This window comes from Lolium rigidum, chromosome 4 (genome assembly GCF_022539505.1).
Source record: "Lolium rigidum isolate FL_2022 chromosome 4, APGP_CSIRO_Lrig_0.1, whole genome shotgun sequence".
In the NCBI taxonomy this organism is placed as follows: Eukaryota; Viridiplantae; Streptophyta; class Magnoliopsida; order Poales; family Poaceae; genus Lolium; species Lolium rigidum.
Window position 1 is genome coordinate 126511604 of NC_061511.1, and position 20790 is coordinate 126532393.

The 20790-nt window shown below is 42.8% G+C and overlaps 1 protein-coding gene across 1 annotated transcript; it reads right to left on the minus strand.

Annotated features, from left to right (window-relative positions):
• Positions 1–13362: 13362 nt before the first annotated feature.
• Positions 13363–20790, minus strand: LOC124647484 (ABC transporter C family member 10-like). The gene is made up of 14 exons (XM_047187423.1): positions 20280–20790; positions 19782–19835; positions 17979–19638; positions 17549–17906; positions 16959–17279; positions 16776–16862; positions 16058–16657; positions 15785–15949; positions 15368–15662; positions 15045–15259; positions 14651–14956; positions 14325–14388; positions 13770–14009; positions 13363–13472 (listed from the first exon to the last, which is right to left on the minus strand). The coding sequence occupies exons 1-14, from the start codon at positions 20788–20790 to the stop codon at positions 13363–13365; spliced, it is 4986 nt and encodes a 1661-aa protein (XP_047043379.1).

Here is a 20790-nt window from a genome sequence, read left to right on the forward strand (position 1 = left end):
CCCTGGTGAAAGGCGATATATCCCAAACCCAATGCTACTGAGGACAGGCATCGGTAGACGGCCATCGCAGCGCATCCGGAATGATATGGATGAATCTGAAGCTGGAGGGCCAACGAGACAATGTTTCCTATGCAATCAATTTGGCCATTGGGACACTAATTGTACAACCTTCGGCATTGGCCCTGCAGGAAGGGGGCAGCGAGGTAGAAGGGGACGTCGCGGGAGGGGAAGAAACTAGGCGGCGAGGCGCTACTTTGGAACTTATTTGCAATTTTATGTACTGAACAACGAATTTGTAATAAGTATGGAACTACTTTGCAATTTCAAATGTGAAACTATGTTACTTGAATTTATGTACTGAACAATGTATCAGTATGTTGTACCGCTTAAAAATGACGCCATAAGTACCTTCAGCTATACCTCTGCTAACCATAAGCTTCATGCAAACGAAGAAAATACATCCATGCAAATAATCGGGTTGTAGCAGGCCAATTGGTCTGTAGCAAACCAATTGGTCTGTAGCAAACCAATTGGTCTGTAGCTGACCAGTTGGTCATCTATCGACCAACGAGTCTGACAACCCGACGGCCCCCTGCAGCCGACACCCAGTCGGCCTGCTGCCGGCCGATCGGCCTGCTATAGTCCGACCGAGTCACACTTTTGGAAAATTTTGAAAACGCGTGATAGTCCTGGAATTAAATAAAAAATTCGTATTATTTAAAAAAAAATCGCTAGTTTTTATCCTTGCTATCTGCAGAACTCGCGTAGTCTTGAGGCTTTAGCAAAGGATAATTGTGTAGTGTTATAAGCCCCATTTATATTACCTTCGATTGCAGCACTCGTATTTTTCAGAGGCTTTAGATGGTAATTTCGGGTATGGTATATGAAAACCACCCTCGAACTTATTTATCGAGTGTACGGGCCGAAATCAATGTTCGCGGTAGTATGCGAAAAAGTCTTGATGAACTTATTATGGTGTCCCGAATTAATTCAATACTCAGATAAACGAAACTTGAGTCTTTATTAGTAAGATAAACTAAGCACGATGTGGCTAAAAAAAGCCTTATTGAAAGAAAACTTCTAAGAAAAAATGAAGATGTATAACACCGCTCGTCTTCTTTAAGCGATAGGAGGGTCCTTCTTATCTTGGGTCTTGTCTAGGGAGCCGGTGGCTCTGAAGATGCCGATGATTTCATCAGAAGTACTTGCGACAAGCGCCAAAGTATTAACTTCTTCGGTTGAGGCTTTATTATCAATTTTAGAAAGCTCAACCCCTGAAACTCCCAATGCGGGGTCATCTGGTTTCTGTTTCGACTTCTTGATACTATTATCCTCTTTATCTTGAAAAGCTAGTTGCTTATAAGGGAAGTCGATAGCTTCCTGTTTTATTCCGAATTTAGCAGCAATCCTCTGAAACTCGCGGTCACAATTATCTGAGCGAGAAAAACTTCCATGGACAGGGATATTGGTTCCATTGTTGCCTGGCATTTTAAGCTTGAGATACGCATAATGTGGCACAACCATGAACTTGGCATAAGCTGGTCTTCCGTGTATAGCATGGTACTGCGATTCCCAACTTACTACATCGAACTCTATCATTTCTTTCGTGAAATTGTCGGGTTTCCCAAAGACAACATTCAAGGAAACCTTGCAAATAGAATACGCTGGTAGAGTAGGAAGGATGCCGTGAAAATATGTATCAGATTCTTCTAGCGTCTGCATTGTAATTCCCATGTTTTTGATTGTGCTTGCGAATATCAGATTTAATCCGCTTCCACCGTCCATGAACACTTTACTCATATTAAATCCTCCTATTTGCGCCTCAACTATCAAGGCAACATGACCTGGCTTTTGGATGGTCATCAGGTGATCCGCTCTACTGAACAGGATGCTCTGTGATGACCGGTCGATATATTGTGGAATATTTGCCATGGTACTTTCCGTGAGGTTGATTTCTTGCGTGAGTTTCTTCATCTCTCTTCTCGAAATATCATTTTTGTGAATCATGCTCATCTGTCCCCGCGGTGGAGGGAAGGACTCATTAGGGTTACAATTTTGCACTTGCTGAACTTGGTGCTGATGTGGTGGTGGTGGTGGAAGGTTCGATTGCTGCTGAATAAACTTCTGCATCTCAATAAACTGTCGTCAGTCTCTGAGCAGATGACTCGACTTCTTCTTGTCATCATTGGGGTCGATGTATGCATGTAGATAACAGGGAGCGTCTAATTGCTCGACGAAAGGCAATTTTGGGACCCTTGAAGGTCGTCCTTTGTAGTTACCGCGATTCCCTGAATTGTTACGATTGCTATCTTGACGATAATCACGTCTGTCAACATACTGATCATCTCGTCGATCAGAATTTCCGGCGGCTACCATGTTGGTATCATCATATCCGCGATCTTTCCTCTTCTTGCGGCGATCTCTTCGATTGCCCGAGTCATGCCTTAGCTGATCATCATCTTCATCGTCACTGCGCGGACGGGGTTTTATCACGTTATCTTCTTCATCGGCCCAACTATTGGCGATCTCCATCAACTTTGTGATAGTCTTTGGCTTCTTTCGACCAAGTTCTTCAATATATGATTCCCGTCGGATGCCATCACTGAAGGCATCAATTGCTCTGTCGACGGAAACATTTTCAGCATCATTCAATAATTTGGTAAATCGTCTGATGTATGTGCGCATGGATTCTCTTGGCTTCTGCTGGCAATGACGTAATTCCTTGATTCCGATGGGCCTCTTGTATGTTGCTTGGAAATTTTTGATGAAATCATTGACCAGATCGTCCCATGATTTGATAGAACCCTTCGGCAAACCTCTCAATCAGGCTCGTGGTGAATCCTTCCGGTAGAGCTGCAAGCATTGCATCGTTGCTATTTGATTCCCTTTGTGCAAGATCACTGTTTGTAGATAATCATCTAACCAGGATCTCGGCTCCTGCTGTCGGTCATACTTACCAGCATCAGTGGGAGTAGGCTTAAACCATTTGGTTGGCATTGTCTCCCGAATCTTATAGCTTAAACAATCGGCTCCTCGTAGTTCGGCGTCGTAATCCTTAGTTTCTTCGGAGCCGTCGTTGTCGTAGTCCTCTCGTGCATCTCGCCGCTGTCGAGCTTTATCAATCCTACTTTGAGTAATATCATCTCGAGCGTCTCTCGAACGATGCTTGGATCCACTGCCCTGGTGTGTAGATTTCTCCTTTCGAGGAACGAGTTTATCTCTGAGAATTGCAAGGCTTTCCAGAGCACCCTAATGAGCTTGCGCCATCGGCCCTTCAGGTGCTGGCTGATGATTGATTAGATAGGCCGCGAGGTTGGCATATACAAATAGAAGAGAAGGGAAGAAATCATACAATTAAAACAACTTAGACAATACTAGCATGGCATATACAAATAAAAGGGAAGGGAAGAAATCATACTCCCCCAAGCTTGGGTGGAAGCTAGTAACCTGGGTAGTAGGGGTTTGGCACCCAACCGTGCGATCCATCTCCATAGTGGGGCGTCGGCTGCTCCCATAATGCCCACTCCGGAGGCGCGACCGCATTCCCCATCTGAGAAGAAGAGCCTTCCCCCGGGTGATACTCATATGCTGCAGGTTGCTACGTTGCAAACGTATCTATAATTTTTGATGTTCCATGCTTGTTTTACATCAATTTATATATGTTTTGTTTACACTTCGTTGCACTTTCATACATTTTCCGGCACTAACCTATTGAAAAGATGCCACAGTGCAAGTTCCCTGTATTCCGCTGTTTTGTATTTCAGAAAAGTTGTACATGAAATATTCTTGGAATTGGACGAAACAAAAGCTGAAGTTCATATTTTACCGTAACAAAGACGGAGTCCACAGGAGAGACAAAGAGGCGCCACAGGGCGGCCACACCTGCCCTTGGTGCGGCCCAGGGTTTGGTCGCGTCAAGGGGTGGTGTGGGCCCCCTAGGTGTCCACCGACCTCGCCCTTCCGCCTATTTATTTACCATCTCGGGAAAAACATAAACACCCAAGCCTCCATCCACGAAAAGTTCCGTCGCAGCCGCCATCGCCGACCCTAGCTTGGGAGGGTTCTGAATCTCTTCCCGCACCCTGCCGGAGAGGGAGACCATCACCGGAGGCCTCTACATCGATCGCGATGCCCGCCTCCGAAGTGATGCGTGAGTAGTTCCTCTCTGGACTACGGGTCCATAGCAGTAGCTAGATGGTTGACTTCTCCAATTTATGCTTCATGTTTAGATCTTGTGAGCTGCCTATCATGATCAAGATCATCTTTATGTAATTCTACATGTTGTGTTTGCTGGGATCCGATGAATATTGAATACTATGTTGAGATCGATTATACTTGTCATATGTTATTTGTGATCTTGCATGCTCTCCGTTGCTAGTAGATGCTTTGGCCAAGTAAATGCTTCTAACTCCAAGAGGGAGTATTTATACTCGATAGTGGGTTCATGCCCCTAGTTTTCTGGAAGAGTGAAAATAACTTCTAAGCTTGTAGATGTGCTGTTGCTACTCGGGAGAAAACAACAATGCTTTATCTAAGGGTAATTCTATTGTTTACTTTACACACATTGCTTAATGCGATAATTTGTTGCTTGCAACTTCATACTAGAAGGGGTTCGGACGATAACCTAAAGGTGAATTATTAGTCATAGACGCAGTTGGATTATGGTCTATGTATTATGTTGTATTGCCCAAACGAATCTCATAGTAATCATCTTGTCATGTATGGTGTTTATTCTGTCAATTGCCCAACTGTAATTTGGTCACCCAACATGTTATTTATCTTTATGGAGAGACACCTCTAGTGAACTATGGACCCCGGTCCTTTCTTTTACACTGATACAATCATCTTGTTCTGTTTACTTACTGCAAGCATTGTTCTCTTTGATTCCTCTGCAAACAAACATCTCTTTCCACACTATACAATTAATCCTTTGTTTTCAGCAAAATCGGTGAGATTGACAACCTCACTGTAAGTTGGGGAAAAGTATTTTGGTTGTGTTGTGTGCAGGTTCCACGTTGTTGCTGATGCCGGTAGTTCGTCCTGCCACAAGTCATCTAGCAACACCTTCAGAAGTCACGTCTTTCTCCTAGTGGTCGATTAAACCTTTGTTTCTTACTCCGGGAAAACTTGCTACTGTGCTCATCATACCTTCCTCTTGGGGTTCCCCAACGGTGTGGAATCTGCGCTCATCACAGGTGCGCCACCCCATGTGCGGTATGTTGGTGGTGCAGGAACATCATCACATGAAGGCTCGTCCACCAGAGCTATCCATTTGTTTGATAACATATGTCAAAATATTTAAGAAGAGGGGGTATAGTGGATTAAAACCTACCACGCCTAACCATGAAATGATACATTATAACATCATCGTTCCACATCCGTATTATTCCCATGTTATGCAGCATAGAGGAATCCAATAGATTAGTTTCTATAATTTTAGTTCCCCTATCCTTAAACTTCCTTTCCTCTTTAATATTTTTTAAATCAAGGTAGCTATGGATCTAGCAAAGAGAGGTTTCGTATAGTCATGAGCTACAACATATGACAAGGTTCTAGCAAGGATCACATCCAAATTATAATCAGGATATCTACCATCCTATGCACACCTCAATCAGTATAAACCAGGACCGGTGCAAGCACTAGTGTTCTTCCAAGCAAGAAATCCCCTGACAAGAAATCGTGCAAAATATCTAAGCCCAAGATACTGAATATGTGAAAGTTTCCCTCTATGAATATCCTCTGGCACATCTACAATTATGCTTCTCTAGAACTTCTGAATATCATCAGAAACACTCAGGATTTCCTCCCAATTTTCAGTATTGGGGACACTGATGCCCACAAGTATAGGGGTCATTGAAATCTTCGATGGGAAGTATTAGCCAAATTTATAGTTCGACTCAAGTAGAACACAAGAATACCAATAAGACTTTCGCAATTGAGATGTCACTCTCAGCCACACCTGTATATCAATAAACTCACAAAGCAAGTGGTGATTTTATAACAGTTGATTCAAAGCAGTAAAACAAAACAGTAAATAAAAGAAGCAGATTTCCAATTTTCACCGGAAGAAGTAATGTGAAACTTTCAGTGGCTAAAAGAGTAGGCATGAGGCAGCAATGGGGTAATGTATGGATGATATTGATCATGTAATGTAATCCAACTAAAGCACTCATTGATACATCTCAAACGTATCTATAATTTTTGATGCTCCATGCTTGTTTTACACCAATTCATATATGTTTTGCTTACACTTCGTTGCACTTTTACATGATTTCTGGCACTAACCTATTAACAAGATGCCACCGTGCCAGTTCCCTGTTTTCTGCTATTTTTGTATTTCAGAAAAGTTGTACGGGATATATTCTCGGAATTGGACGAAACAAAAGCTGAAGTCAATCTTTTACCGAAACGAAGACGAAGTCCAGAGGGGGGTCAAAGAGGCGCCACAGGGCGGCCAAACCAGCCCATGGCGCGGCCTGGCCTGGGCCTGCGCCTTGGGGTGGTGTGGGCCCCCAAGCACCCCACCGACCTAAATCCTTCGTCTATTTATACATCTTCTCAGTAAAATCCTGGATACCCTAGCCTCCATCGACGAAAAGTTTCGTCGCGGCCGCCATCGCAGAACCCATCTCGGGAGGTTCTGAAGCTCTTTCCGGCACCCTGCCGGAGGGGGAAATCATCGCTGGATGCATCTACATCGCCATGTCCGCCTCCGAAGTGATGCGTGAGTAGTTCATCCCTGGACTATGGGTCCATAGCAGTAGCTAGATGGTTGTCTTCTCCACTTTGTGCTTCATGTATAGATCTTGTGAGCTGCCCTACATGATCAAGATCATCTTTATGTAATCCTATATGTTGTGTTTGCTGGGATCCGATGAATATTATATACTATGTTGAGATTGATTATATATTCATGTCATATGTTATTTGTGATCTTGCATGCTCTCCGTTGCTAGTAGAAACTCTAGCCAAGTGGACACTTGTGACTCCAAGAGGGGGTATTTATGCTCGATAGTAGGTTCATGCCTCTAGTTTTCTGGGAGAGTGACAATAACTTCTAAGATTGTAGATGTGTTGTTACTACTAGGGAGAAAACAACAATGTTTTATCCGAGGCTAATTCTGTTGTTTACTTTACACACATTGCTTAATGCGATAATCTGTTGCTTACAACTTAATACATAAAGGGGTTCGGATGATAACCGGAAGGTGGATTATTAGTCATAGACGCAGTTGGATTACGGTCTATGTATTATGTTGTAATGCCCAATCAAATCTCATAATAATCATCTTGTCATGTATGGTCGAGATTCTATCAATTGCCCAGCTGTAATTTGTTCACCCAACATGCTATTTATCTTTATGGAGAGACACCTCTCTAGTGAACTGTGTACCCCAGTCCCGTTTCCTTTACACTGATAAATTCATTTACTGCAATCATATTCCGTTTACTTTCTGCAAACATCGCTTTCCACTCGATACGTCTAATCCTTTGTGTTCAGTAAACCGGTGAGATTGACAACCTCACTACAAGTTGGGGCAAAGTACTTTGGTTTTGTTGTGTGCAGGTTCCACGTTGTTGTTGACGCCGATAGTGCGCCCTGCCACTAGTCAGCTAGCAACACCTTCAGAAGTCACTCCTTTCTCCTACTGGTCGTTTAAACCTTGGTTTTGTACTGAGGTAAAACTTGTTGTTGTGCTCATCACACCTTCCTCTTGGGATTTCCCAACCGATTCCACAACAACTGCCAACAAGATTGTCTGGCGCCATCACCGGAGCACCATCAAGAATTTCTAGCACCGTTGACGGGGAGAAAGATGATTTCTGCAAGGGGAGTCTCTCATCTCCAATCTCTTTACTTTGTTATAGTTTGCTTACTTTACTTTACTTTGTCTTGTTTAATTTATTATATCAAAAGCACAAAAAATAGTTTCTTTTATAGTTGTCTTTATATCAAAAATTCAAAAAAATTAGTTACTATTATAGCTGTTATTTATGTTGCTTAGTTTTAATTTTGCTAAAATGGGTTCCGCTGAAAATACTAAGTTGTGTGACTTTCTAGCACCAACAACAATGATTTTATTTGTACACCTATTGCTCCACCTGCTCCCGAAGCAGCCTTCTATGAAATTAAACCTGCTTTATTAAATCTTGTTATGAAAGAGCAATTTTCTGGTGTTAGTACTGAAGATGCTGCTTCTCACCTTAATAATTTTGTTGAACTTTGTGAGATGCAAAAATAAAAGGATATAGATGGTGAAATTATTAAACTTAAATTGTTTCCTTTCTCTTTGAGAGGGAGAGCTAAGGATTGGTTGCTATCTTTGCCTAGAAATAGTATTGATTCTTGGGTTAAATGCAAAGATGCTTTTATTGGAAAATATTATCCTCCTGCTAAGATTATATCTTTGAGAAGCGATATAATGAAATTTAGACAATTTGATAATGAAGATGTTTCTCAAGCTTGGAAAAGAATGAAATCTTTCGTAAAGAATTGTCCCACTCATGGACTGACTACTTGGATGATCATCCAAACTTTTTATGCAGGACTAAATTTTTCTTCAAGAAATCTCCTGGATTCAGCTGCCGGAGGTACCTTTATGTCCATTACTTTGGGGGCTGCAACCAAATTACTTGATGATATGATGATTAATTATTCTGAATGGCATACCGAAAGAGATCCACAAGGTAAGAAGGTAAATTCTGTCGAAGAAACCTCCTCCTTGAGTGATAAAATTGATACTATTATGTCTGTATATGCTTGTTAATGGTAAAGCTCATATTGATCCAAATAATATTCCGTTATCTTGTTTGTTTGCTCAAGAAGAGCATGTTGATGTGAACTTCATTAAAAGCAACAATTTCAATAACAATGCTTATAGGAATAATTTTGGTAGCAACAATTATAGGCCATATCCTTCTAATAATGGTAATGCTTATGGCAACTCTTATGGTAATTCCTACAACAATAATAAAAGTGCACCCTCTGATCTTGAAGTCATGCTTAAGGATTTTATTAGTAAACAAACTGCTTTCAATAAAACTGTTGAGGAAAATCTTCGAAAAATTGGTATTCTTGCTTCTAAAGTTGACAGCCTTGCTCATGAGCATATTTCAGTAGGAAGTGATACCTTTCCAATACCACCAGCAAAATATATAGGGATGTACTTGGATAGGAAAACACGATTCATCAATAGAGAACCTGACACCCATTTCAGAAAGTTCCTTCAAGTGAGAAGTTTTAATACCCCTTTCTTTGATATACTTTGAACCTTCTTTCATGTCTTCATTAGATAATTTATGAATACCTCTCTTGTTATGGATCATTTCAGTTTCCTCTTCCTCTTCAGTATGTCAATCACGATGATTCTAAGTAGTAGTGTTCGGTAATACTTTAGCTTCCTCAATAGTCATGTGCCTGAAAATATTACCTGCAACACTGTCTAGATAAGATCTAGATCTTTCTGTTAGTCCATTGTAAAATATATCAAGCAACTCATTATCTTTAAAACCATGGGTTAGTGCATCTCCCCTCAAAGGCACAATATCTCCCCCAAGATTGAGGAATACTCCCATCCTTACTTTGCGCAAAGTTACCAATTTCAACAATCATGGCATGTATTTTACTAGAAGGGAAATATCTATTATAGAAAAAGTATATGCACACCTCTTTTATAGTGATTGACTTTGGATCTAATGAGTTATACCAAGCTTTTGCTTTTCCTCCCAAAGAGAAAGGAAACAATTTCAAGAAGTAACAACGTTGTTGGATTTCAGTTTTCCCAAATAGGCAAGATAGATCGTTAAGATTTTTTAAGTGGTCATAGGGTAATTCTTCTTATTTACCACAAAGCTTAGATGCTTCAACCCTTTCAATTATTTCAAAGTCAACAATGAACTCACAATCTTTATCTTCAATGTATATTGCAGGTGCATCAGTTTTACTAGACACAGGGAATAACTCTCCTAGACAAGTACTCAGACTAGCATCAAATTTATCCAAATCATCAAAATCAAGGTTCATGAAAGCTTCAGTAAAAGAAATATCTTCTTCAGAAGGTGTTGATTTAGAGCTAGTTGCAATATCATTTTCGTTATAAAGTTCATCTTCAGCATATTCAGATTCTATATCATCATTGGAAAAAGACTTAGATAAATCAGGTGTCCCCTCTTTATCCTTGCCATCATCCAACAAAACATTCTCAGTACTAATAGACATCCTAGACAATGGTATCCTAGACAATGGTGAACTTGCTAGGACAATAGTTTTCTTTTTGGTAGCCGGAGTAGTAGCAATATCATGTGAAAAGTCTGTCCTAGAAGGCAAATCCGTACCTCTCCTTGTAGTGGAAGGCATAATAACCTTCTTAGCAGAATCCTGATCCTTTCCCATGGTGAGAATCAAATAAGTACAATAAGTAAATGATAATAAGTGGTCTTACCAATAAATCTAGGTTCCCCGGCAACGACGCCAGAAAATGTCTTGATGCCCACAAGTATAGGGGATCGTTGAAATCTTCGATGGGAAGTATTACCCAAATTTATAGTTCGACTCAAGGAGAGACCGAGACGATGCTCCAGTGCTGAATGGCCCTAGGTGGCGTGCCTAGTTGAGGGGGCGCGCCCCCTGTGCTCTTTTGGGCATCGTGGCCCCCCTCGTGTGATTCCAAAGCCCAGGCTCCTTGTTTTGGTGAAAAACCTGCATGGTATTTTCCTCGATTTTATTTCCTGCGAAAACTGACATAAAGAAGACTTATGCTAAAAAAAATGTCAGATTCAGCAGTTTTATCTAAGTATGGTGAAATTCCGGAGAAAATCATCGAGCAAAGTACATTGAAAATTAGATACATTTGAGATGTATCACTTGCTCTTGTCTGCACCACTGATTACATCAGGAAATACTTGATACATTTTGTCCAAAGACACATGTCCCATCTTACAATGATGGATTATGTCTCTAGTCTCCTTATCCTCAGCGACTGCAGCTAGCATGTGCATCCCTTCTTGATCCTTCATGATGCAGTCCATGTACCACAAGCCCCTACGCCTCACTCATGTACCAAGAGTCGTACCCATCGATATCTCCTGGATCAAGAACACAAATGTGTCAACAATGAGTTGGGATTAAATATGGTCAACCAAAGCACTCAAGGATAGTAAGTTGATGGGAAAAGATGGCACATGTAACACTGAGGATAATTTAATACTCGGTGTGTAGCTAATTTTCCCCACATCTGTGATGGGATGTGCTGTGCCATCTGCTATGTACATGATTTTCAGATGTGAGATGGTGCAGAGTATATGATGTAAAGTCATTGAAGTCTCCAACAACATGTTGTGATGATCCACATCAAGCACCCATTCAGATTTTTGTTTATGGACTACTATTGACGTGTGTTCAATGTTACCTTCATTTGTGTTGACAAAGTTCGCATAACTGGTAGCAGGCTCCTCTCCACTTGCAGGCTGCTTCCCCTCAGCTGAGGTAACAACATTTGCCCTTGGAGCATTCCAATAAACACCACGCCCATTCTGATCACCCCTGTTGCTACTGCCACCACTATACCCCCGGCCTCTGCCACTTCGGGCTGGTTCAGTACAAAACTGAATGATATGTACCAGGTTACCACAATTATACCAGTTCCTAGAACCACGTTGATCAGCAACTCTGTAAGGAAATTCATTTCCATCTCCTCCTCTAGACTGCAAGCATACGTCTTCGTGAGATATTGCAGAAATGGCTGCTTGCTCTCCAGGCCTTGATTGAGCCCTTTAAAAACTTTATCACGCGTCTGCGCCCAGCCCAATTCCTGGCAATTTCCATGGACTCAACATGTGGAAACTCAAGAGGATCACGCTGATCCAGGTCTGCCCAAAGGTGTTGCAGCTCATTCACATACACCATCACACTTCTGTCCCTTTATGAACAACATGGATCTTGTCTTCGATTTCTGCCATGAGCATGATGTTTCCCTTACCGTAGTAACTCTTGGACATCAGGGTCCACACATCTGAGGAACACGGAATGCCTCAACAGACGCTGCAATGGCTAGAATCAAAGAGGTCAACAATTAGGCCAATATTAGGGAGTCAGTGAAACTCCCCTTCTTCCATTCGGAGCTCTCCTTATCAGGCGGTTCTGCAATTGTTCCAAGAACATATCTCGTCAGGTCCTTTGTCTTCAAGATCAGCAGGGCCCACCTCGATCAACTCAGGTAACTGCTCACACCATTCAACTTGACCTCATTTGGCTTGAGCTCAAGCTTGAACACTGAATCTGCTTGGGACACACACCAATTCCACCACCTACAAGAGATGATCCCCCTTTTGCAGCCATGAGATCCTCAAGTTTCTCCAGCACAGAAGTAATGTAAGTCCCCACGACAGTCTCCACCTCTTCATCCTCTCTCCTTCTCAATCAGCGGCAGCGGAAGCCCTCTCTACAACCAGCAGCCACACAGCAGCTGCTCCAGCGGGCAACAACTTTCTATTCGCCTTCCTTCTTCTTCCCCTGCTCGAGCTTCCCTAGCTTCTCCTCTCCCTGGCGAGCAGTAACAGCAGCCCAGCCTGAGCTTCTTCTCCTCCTCCCGACGCGCAACTGCCTTTGCCGGCTACACCAGCACCTCCGCCACCACCGCCATAGAACCTGGCTCTGATACCATGTAGAGCAGGGGAGGCAAACCTGCTCTTGTATGTTCTGGTGGCTACACCAGGGAGCAACTCGTGCTCTCTCTCTCTCTCTCTCTTACTCACTTTAGGTCACACAGACCAGCCTTATATACATGGCTTATATGGGCCTGGGCCATATAAGGCTCACATACAACAGGTAGGATGTGTGTACGTGCGTTCATAGAGGTGAGTGTATGCATGTATGTATGAACGTCTACGATTGTACTATATTTCGCAAAAAAACTTTGAACTAGAAACTCACGATAAGATGATGGGAAAGATCGCGATTAGGCACCATGCTCCTGAAATTTATAAAAGAAGAATCACAGTGATCGTTCATAATTTATAGCACAATGAACATGAGAGAAACAAGTGTCGCTGCCTTATTGGCTTACCGGGCCTTTTCCTGTTGGGGCTTATGCGTCACCGCCATTTCCCCCGCAAGGAATATGAGCCATGCGTTTCACTTTGACATGATAATAATAATCTGACCGACTGCAACCATACATTTAGCACTAGCAGTATGTTACCTTAATACGTCATCATTATTTGGATACTCTGTTTTCTATAAATCCTACATACATGAATACCTACTTATCCATTTCGAAAAAAAAACATGAATACCTACCAAACTCGTTTGCTTTCTTTATTATTAATTATAACATTACTAGAATCCTGTGAATCAAAGATGCCCTATGTAGTTCCGTTTGATGTGTATGCGCAGTACTCTTCGACCAGCTCGCGGAAGAGAGATCCTTCAGTTTCCATTAGCTTTGTAGGATTGTCATACTCCTCTACTTTCCCTGAAAGAGTATATAGCTCATTAGTAAGGACTATGAACATATATGCTGCGGTCATATCGTAGTTCATAGACAAGTACTTTTGCAAAAGTAAAGCAAAAAACAATTGTGGGGCTCACTATAGTGAAATTAACATCTACAAATTGGTGCCAAACAAGGCTTGTAGTATAGGGACAAAAGATCGACTGTGCATTTTGTTTTCAAGTATTGTTTCACATTCTGTATTAATTTTGTCCTGTTCAATAGGACTAACGATAAGAGAATCACTATTTCTAATATGTCGGTGATAGCGAAACATACCATCACTCATTGCAAGTACCATGTCGGAGTCCATAACTGTTGGTATACGGTGCGCTACTGTAATAACAGTGCAATATTTGAATTCTGTCCTGATAGTCTTTTGAAGGACAACATCTGTTCCATTGTCTATAGAGGCCGTGGCTTCATCAAGAACTAAGATACGACACCTTCTCAAAAGTGCGCGTCCCAAACAGAAGAGCTGCCTTTGGCCCATGCTCCAGTTCGACCCGTCGTCCGCAACTGTATGAAATGATCTTGATCAGTAATATTCCAGAAATTGCGCTAGCAAACAGACATATATATATTTAAAAAATAGATGAAATGGCAGTCAGAGCTGCTTTTGATTAATAGTAGAAGAATAGTACATAGTAGTTTTTCCATTTTTTCTTGAACAGACATATATGTAATGCGCCTCGGACTACTAACAGGTTGACAATTGAGTAGCACATGTATCTTCTCCCTCTTTTGAACTTTGAAAGTGACCAAGGCACAATTGTTTTATTTTTTTAGCTTCTTAATATAACAAAAAAGGGAACTCCAGAAACTATTTCTTACCAAGTGAATCCAAACCATGTTCCTTCTCCTGGACAGCTTCAACAAGTTGACATTTCTTGAGAACCTGCAACAGAACAGAAAATAGGGTAACTACACTATGATAATTCTTTTTAAGATGTCCACATGCCACAAAATAGAAAAACGTAACTTGTCACTTGAGATACCCTTAATTCAATTTATAAATCCTATTTTCATGTGAGCTGAAATTTACAAAAATCTTATGTATATTATCTTGGTAACAGAGCTAAATAAACATGCTAACGTTATCTGATGATTATATAAGATTATAAAAACACCACGATAACTGTGTATACTACACATCTTACCTCCCATATTTGGAGATCTGAGAATTGCTCGAGAGGATCTAGATTATATCTTACAGTACCCTGAAAAAGTGTTGGATCTTGCGGAATGATACCCAAACGTGAACGCAGGTCATATAAGCCAATCGTAGTGATGTCCAAAGAGTCAATAATTATCTCCCCTCCTGCTGGTTCGGTAAGGCGAAACAATGCACCAATTAAAGTTGTCTTCCCACTTCCCGTTCGACCAACAATACCAATCTTATCTCCACCTTCAAACTTGCAACTGATTCCATGCAGTACAAGTGGAGCATCTTTTCTGTACCTAATCTGTCGAAAAAAAATCGCACCACAATCTGTTACAACTAATCCTAAAGGTTTTGAACTTTTAAGGCGTACTTATATATTTTTTAATTACCTTCAAATCTATTAGCTCCACACTGCCAACTTGAGGCCAATCCGGTCCCGGTCTGTTTTCTTCAATAAATTCTGGTGCTTCACTTTGTATGTCCATGTACTGGTTCACCCGTTCCACTGATATTATTTGGTTCGCAAAGTTGCACTGCTTTCGAATAGAGGAAACAAAAGACATATTTAGGGAGAGACCATACGACAATGCCATTCCTACAAAACCTGCACGTGTCCATAGGAACAAGAGTAGTTAGTTTCCCTGATTGTAATGTTGTCCTGAATAAAGAGTAAGAAATGCTTTCATGCTTGTCCTTAGTATAATCTAATTACCAGGGCTAAATGTTCCTGGAGGAAGAAGAACCATGAGAAAGGCTGAAACAGAAAGAACCGCAGCACTCATTATTTCAAGGCGTTGAATCAGCCATTCAGTTGCTGCAAAATTATAGAAGTATGGGATAGCATTCTTGTCAACAAGATCAGAATTTTTATCAAAGAAACGATCTTCTTCCTCGAATGCCCTTATGGTTATAGCTCCCGAAATTGATTCACCCAAGTGATTTGCTAGAGCAGATTTCGTAGTGCCATTGATCCGCATCAATTCCTTAGCCGAGGCTAAGTAATACCTCTGCATGACAGAAAGCATTACAGATCACGATGAATCGTATAAATAATTCAATGGCAACATCTTGGGTATACAAAATGATTAACCCAATAAATAGGGTATAGCCATAATAAAGAAACCAATACCTGTAACCTGATTGCCAGAACTACCATTGGCACAGATACAAACAGAACTTGCCATGTAACAACAGCCAATACCCCCAGATTGCTGTAGCCATTTAAGCTCGCACTAAGGCTAAACATGAATGCGAACGGAACATCAAGGTCAACAGTGCTCAAATCTGAAGAGACCTGCATTGCAAGGAGCAAAAAAATAGTTGATTCATCATTAAAAATATCTGAATACGAAAGAAAAATCCAAGATTTTATTATATTTGCATTTTGTAAAAAAAATCTTACCCGGCTAAGGACCCTTCCTAGAGGAGTAGAATCATAAAAGGACATCGGTGCACGGAACAATGAATCAAGTAACTGGGAGAATAAGGATCTTGATGTCTGGACCCCGAGAACAACAACCGATAAGCATCTCGATAGCAAAAAGAACATTGTGCAAACTCCGATAACAATGTACACAGTAATTAACTTCAGTGTACCGGTACGAGGATTTTCGACATTCGCCGCCATCCATGAATTCTGTGCTATTTGCCCAGCTATGAAGATCATGTGAGAAATAACACAAAGAGAAGCATACATGAAGCCTTTGTTCTGGCACAAGTAAAGCATATAAGGCTTAACACCTGTATCTCCTGTTTCTCTTTCCTCTTTCTTGATCAGTTGATGTGCTGGTGATGGCTTCCCAGACTTCGTGTATCCACTTCCATAATTATGGTCTTTCACCTTTGTTGATATTTCATTTGCTCTATGAGGAGAAATCCTGCTGCTAAGATCTGGAAGACCAATGGTATCTTTATGGGCATTTACAAGGTCTTTAAATTCTTGACAATCTGCGAATAGTTCTTGATAAGGTGCAGATCGAATAACCACCCCATCTGACATTAACTGTCAAAAATTATCATTAGTTTTATAACCTAAACAAAACTACAGACATGAGAGAGAGAGAGAGAGAGAGAGAGAGAGAGAGAGAGAGAGAGAGAGAGAGAGAGAGAGAGAGAGAGACCAGAATGGTGTCGAATACAGGTAGAAAATCTACTTGGTGAGTCACCAAAATGACTGTCTTGTCTGACAGAGCACCCATGACATATTCCTGCATGTCACACAAAGAAATAGCTTAATCTATAGAGCAGTTTCCTGTTCAAATCTTTAAGCACTCTACATAACTGCTGATATAGGTGATTCTTACATCGAAGAGACTTGTTGCTGTGTGGGCATCTACAGAACTGAAAGGGTCATCAAGGAGATAGATGTCTGAGTTTTGGTACAGTGCACGAGCAAGCTGAAGGCGCTGCTTCTGACCACCACTAAGGTTCACTCCTCTCTCCCCAATTTGAGTATTGTCTCCATATGGTAACATCTCGAGGTCCTTGACCAACGAGCACCTCGAGAGTGTTTCTTCATATCTTGGGCTGTCCATACAAGAACCAAAGAGAATATTTTCCTGCACCGTTCCTGTTTGAATCCATGCATTCTGAGGCACGTATGCTATTTTCCCGCTGACTTGAATCTGAGGACATTTACGCATGATTCAAATTTAATGCATGAGAAAACCGCAAAAAGATAGAAAATCATAGCATAACCTTATAGACAGACATATGTTTAATTTTCCATTCAATAAACAGACTAGGGTCCTTAATAGCAGGACATAGCACTGCTGTTTTGCTTAGCTATTAGGCTATCAATTCTGAATATGGCATATATACTTGCAGACGAAAGGTCAAGTTTGTTTGGTTTGAATTTCATAGAAAATGAAGATAATGTTATTGAAAAGCATACCGTGCCTTCAGTTTTGGGAACCTCTCCAAGCATCGCAGCCAATAGAGTCGACTTTCCTGATCCTACCTCTCCACAAATTGCAACCTTCTCCCCAGTTTTAACTACCAAATTTATGTTCTTCAAGGTAGGTTTTAATGGATCTTCATACCATGAGAACCTGCATGAGTTCATTGCTACCGGGTAACTGGTACCCATGTGGTATTTCCTCTTAACTTGTCCATTCAGCTCAGGTGCACCTAGGAACTTTTCTATCCGAGTGAAAGCAACCTTTGCTTGTACCACAACTCCGAGAACTTCCGGTATCGACCTAATGGGGTCTTGCACTAGACGTAGAGTTGCGATGAATGTGAATACGTTGCTAGCATCAAGAGGGATTTCCAGCAGATAGCACGTTAAAAATGTTGCTGCCGATACCCAGACAGGTGATGACCAGAACAGGACACTATTGTAAGCCCTGCTAAGCTGGAACGCTGACAACCACTTGTACTCAACCTCCCTTAGCTTCTCAATGGCTTTCTTAAAGTGAGCTTCCCATGCATAAAGTTTCAGGATCTTCATGTGAACTAGCGACTCCGCCATGGCCTTCAATCTCACGTCTTGTGCTTCCATAAGCTTGGTTTGAAACTTGTGTTGCAGTTTGGCTAACGGAGCATTGCAAAGTACAGTGATGATGACGACGACCAAGGATGAAACCATCGCAGTACCAACTGCATTATAAAGAATCACCAGAGCGATGCAAAGCTGAACAATGGTTGTCCATGTTTGATGGAACCAGTATGGGAATTCTCCAACTCGGTATGCATCGACGGTCACATAGTTCATGATTTGTCCAGAGGAGTGCTTCATCTTTGCTGAGCTTGACAACTTCTGTTGCTTCTTATAGATAGCTGCAGAGAGGAGAGACCTCACCTGGAGTCCTAACCTCCGTGTGCGGAAATACCACTGTCTCTGCGACAAAGACTCGCAACATTTGCAGATGAACATTATGGCAGCCAGCATAGAGCCTTCATGTTTATAGGTTCCTTTCCCAGTCGATACGTTGATGAATGCCCTGAGAAGCAACGGGCCTGTAGATAAGGTGAGAACCTTGAGCAAGGCGAACATACCTGAGACCATGATCCCACGCTTGTGATGAGAAACGATAGTCCACAAGATTGATGGTGTGCCATCAAATGACTGCAAAGGCGAATGCTTCTTGTTGCTATTCAGCTTCTCCAAGAACATTAAGTACTGGTTTTGTGCTCGGTCGGTGGCGCCTAATAGTGGCATGTCTTTCTCCTCGAGGGGCTTCTCATAACCCATCTTCATGAAAGGGTTCAGCCACCAGAATGACATCTCGCTCAAGATACCGGCTTTAGCAAAGGCGGTTACCTCTGAAGAGTCGGCTACCTCACTGTCTGGATCGGTCTTCAGTGGCTTGTATAAACCTTTCCCGTTTTCTTCATGCCCCTCCTCATCATGGGTGCTCGGAATGGTGTAAACAAGAAAGATAACTGCTCCTGGCAGGGACAGAAAATCCAAACAAGCCTTAATGGTGACCACATTTGCCCCAACAGTGCTGACAACCGAGGAACAACAGATGAATGCGGTATAGATGGTCAGCGAGAACGACCATAACCGAGTGAACGTGAATCCGAGAAACCCACGCCTGATGGCACAAGCGAAGGCGGTGAGGAGCAAACTGAAACCTTGAGACAGTGTTGCAAGCCACAAGTGTGGCGGGCAAACAGAAGCATCCTGGTTACTACCCAGCATCCACACTCCTCGGACAAGATGGACCGAACCCAAGCAGGCATTGAACACCACGGCAGCCAGCTGCAGCGATGAAGTGAGCGTGAAGAGCTGGCGTGCAGATGCTACACTCTTCCGAAGTTCGATGAGCAAGCGGAGCATGAGCACGAGGGTGAGCGGCGTGGCAATGGCTATCGCCACCAGATGATTCATGCAAGTGGAGGAGTCGAATATTTCCTTGAATGTACATGAGATTAGGACATGGTGGCTGGAGCAAACTGCCCTCCCGCACAAGTTCGTCATCTTCCAAAAACCTGAAATATATATACATGACAAAGCATTCAAGTGGCATTCGAAGCCTGCAGTAGCGGTAGCGATAATGATGTAGTAGCTATGTAAGCGATAATGATGTAGTAGCTATGTAACATCAGACATGCGAGAAGAAAAACTTCTTAATTTAAGGCATGGCTACGGCCTAATCTCTAAAAGAAGAAAAACTTACTTGTGAGGAAACTCATCTGTGCTGTGCAGTCATGAACAGGTGGATGAGTAACCCCTGCCTGAAGCAACCACGAACAGTGTAATATTTTCCTGAACCAAGCACAACTCGATCCCTAGATTCAATTCTTCGTTTTTGTATGTTTTATCTCTGAGAAATTCTGGCAGCATTGAGTTTGTAGCGGCCACCCCTGCTCATGTTCGTCCGGAGCTTTGGCAGTGTACACACAAAGGAATAATAGCCAGCTGTTGGTAGTGTGGCAAGCATATTTTTTGTGTGGGAGGAGCGGGAAGGAGCACATGCGCTGCAAATCACACACAACAAAAAACAAAAATCGTGTGCGCACGCCCCTCCATCAGTCAGAATATGGAAAGAGGTAGAAAGCGTATGGCCTCCTGTGCACTTCGCTGTCTGCTTTCGCTTGAATCTCTCCTACGACAAACCGATCTTCTTAATACAAGATGCCTCCTCAGGGGCAAACAGTCTATCTTGGCAACAGACCGGTTCGCTCCCCCGCGTCGCCTCCTCCTGGCCCTAGGCCGCCGCCGCCAGCTCCCCCCGCCTCGATCTCCCCTCCTCGTCGCCCCCGGAGGCGCCGCCGGTCGAAGGCCGCGTCGCCCAGGAAGGGGGCGGCGAGGATCTGGGCTCCCGGCTCCGCGCGCGACGATAGGAGGAGGAACGCCGCGCCAGATCTGCTGGTGCGGGAGTGGGCGCGATGTCGGCGCCCCTGCTGCGTCTTGCTCCTGCCGGAGCAGCCGTGGGTCAGGGCGTGGTCGACCAGCGCTCCTCCCGGTGGGGGCTTGGGCACCCGAGGCGGCGGCCTGTGCGAGGTGAGGGCGGCGTGGTCCCTGGCGACGGGGAGCGCTTGCTGATGCTGAGGACCGTCTCCTCGGTCGCGCGAGCGGCGTGGAGGCGGTAGAGGGTGCTCGGGCCGGGGTGGTTGCCCCGTCGACCTCGTGGCAGATCTCGAAGACGGAGGCCAGATTTCATGTGGTACCCACCCCAAGGCCAT

Excerpts from the sequence above, each read along its gene's own strand:
- LOC124647484 (XM_047187423.1), bottom strand. The coding sequence starts at position 20,790 with ATGGCCTTGGGGTGGGTACCACATGAAATCTGGCCTCCGTCTTCGAGA. Across the intron at positions 15,950-16,057 it reads TAGGAAGGGTCCTTAGCCGG|GTCTCTTCAGATTTGAGCAC; the intron begins GTAAGATTTTTT and ends CTTGCAATGCAG. Across the intron at positions 14,957-15,044 it reads TGGAGCTAATAGATTTGAAG|ATTAGGTACAGAAAAGATGC; the intron begins GTAATTAAAAAA and ends TTTTTTCGACAG.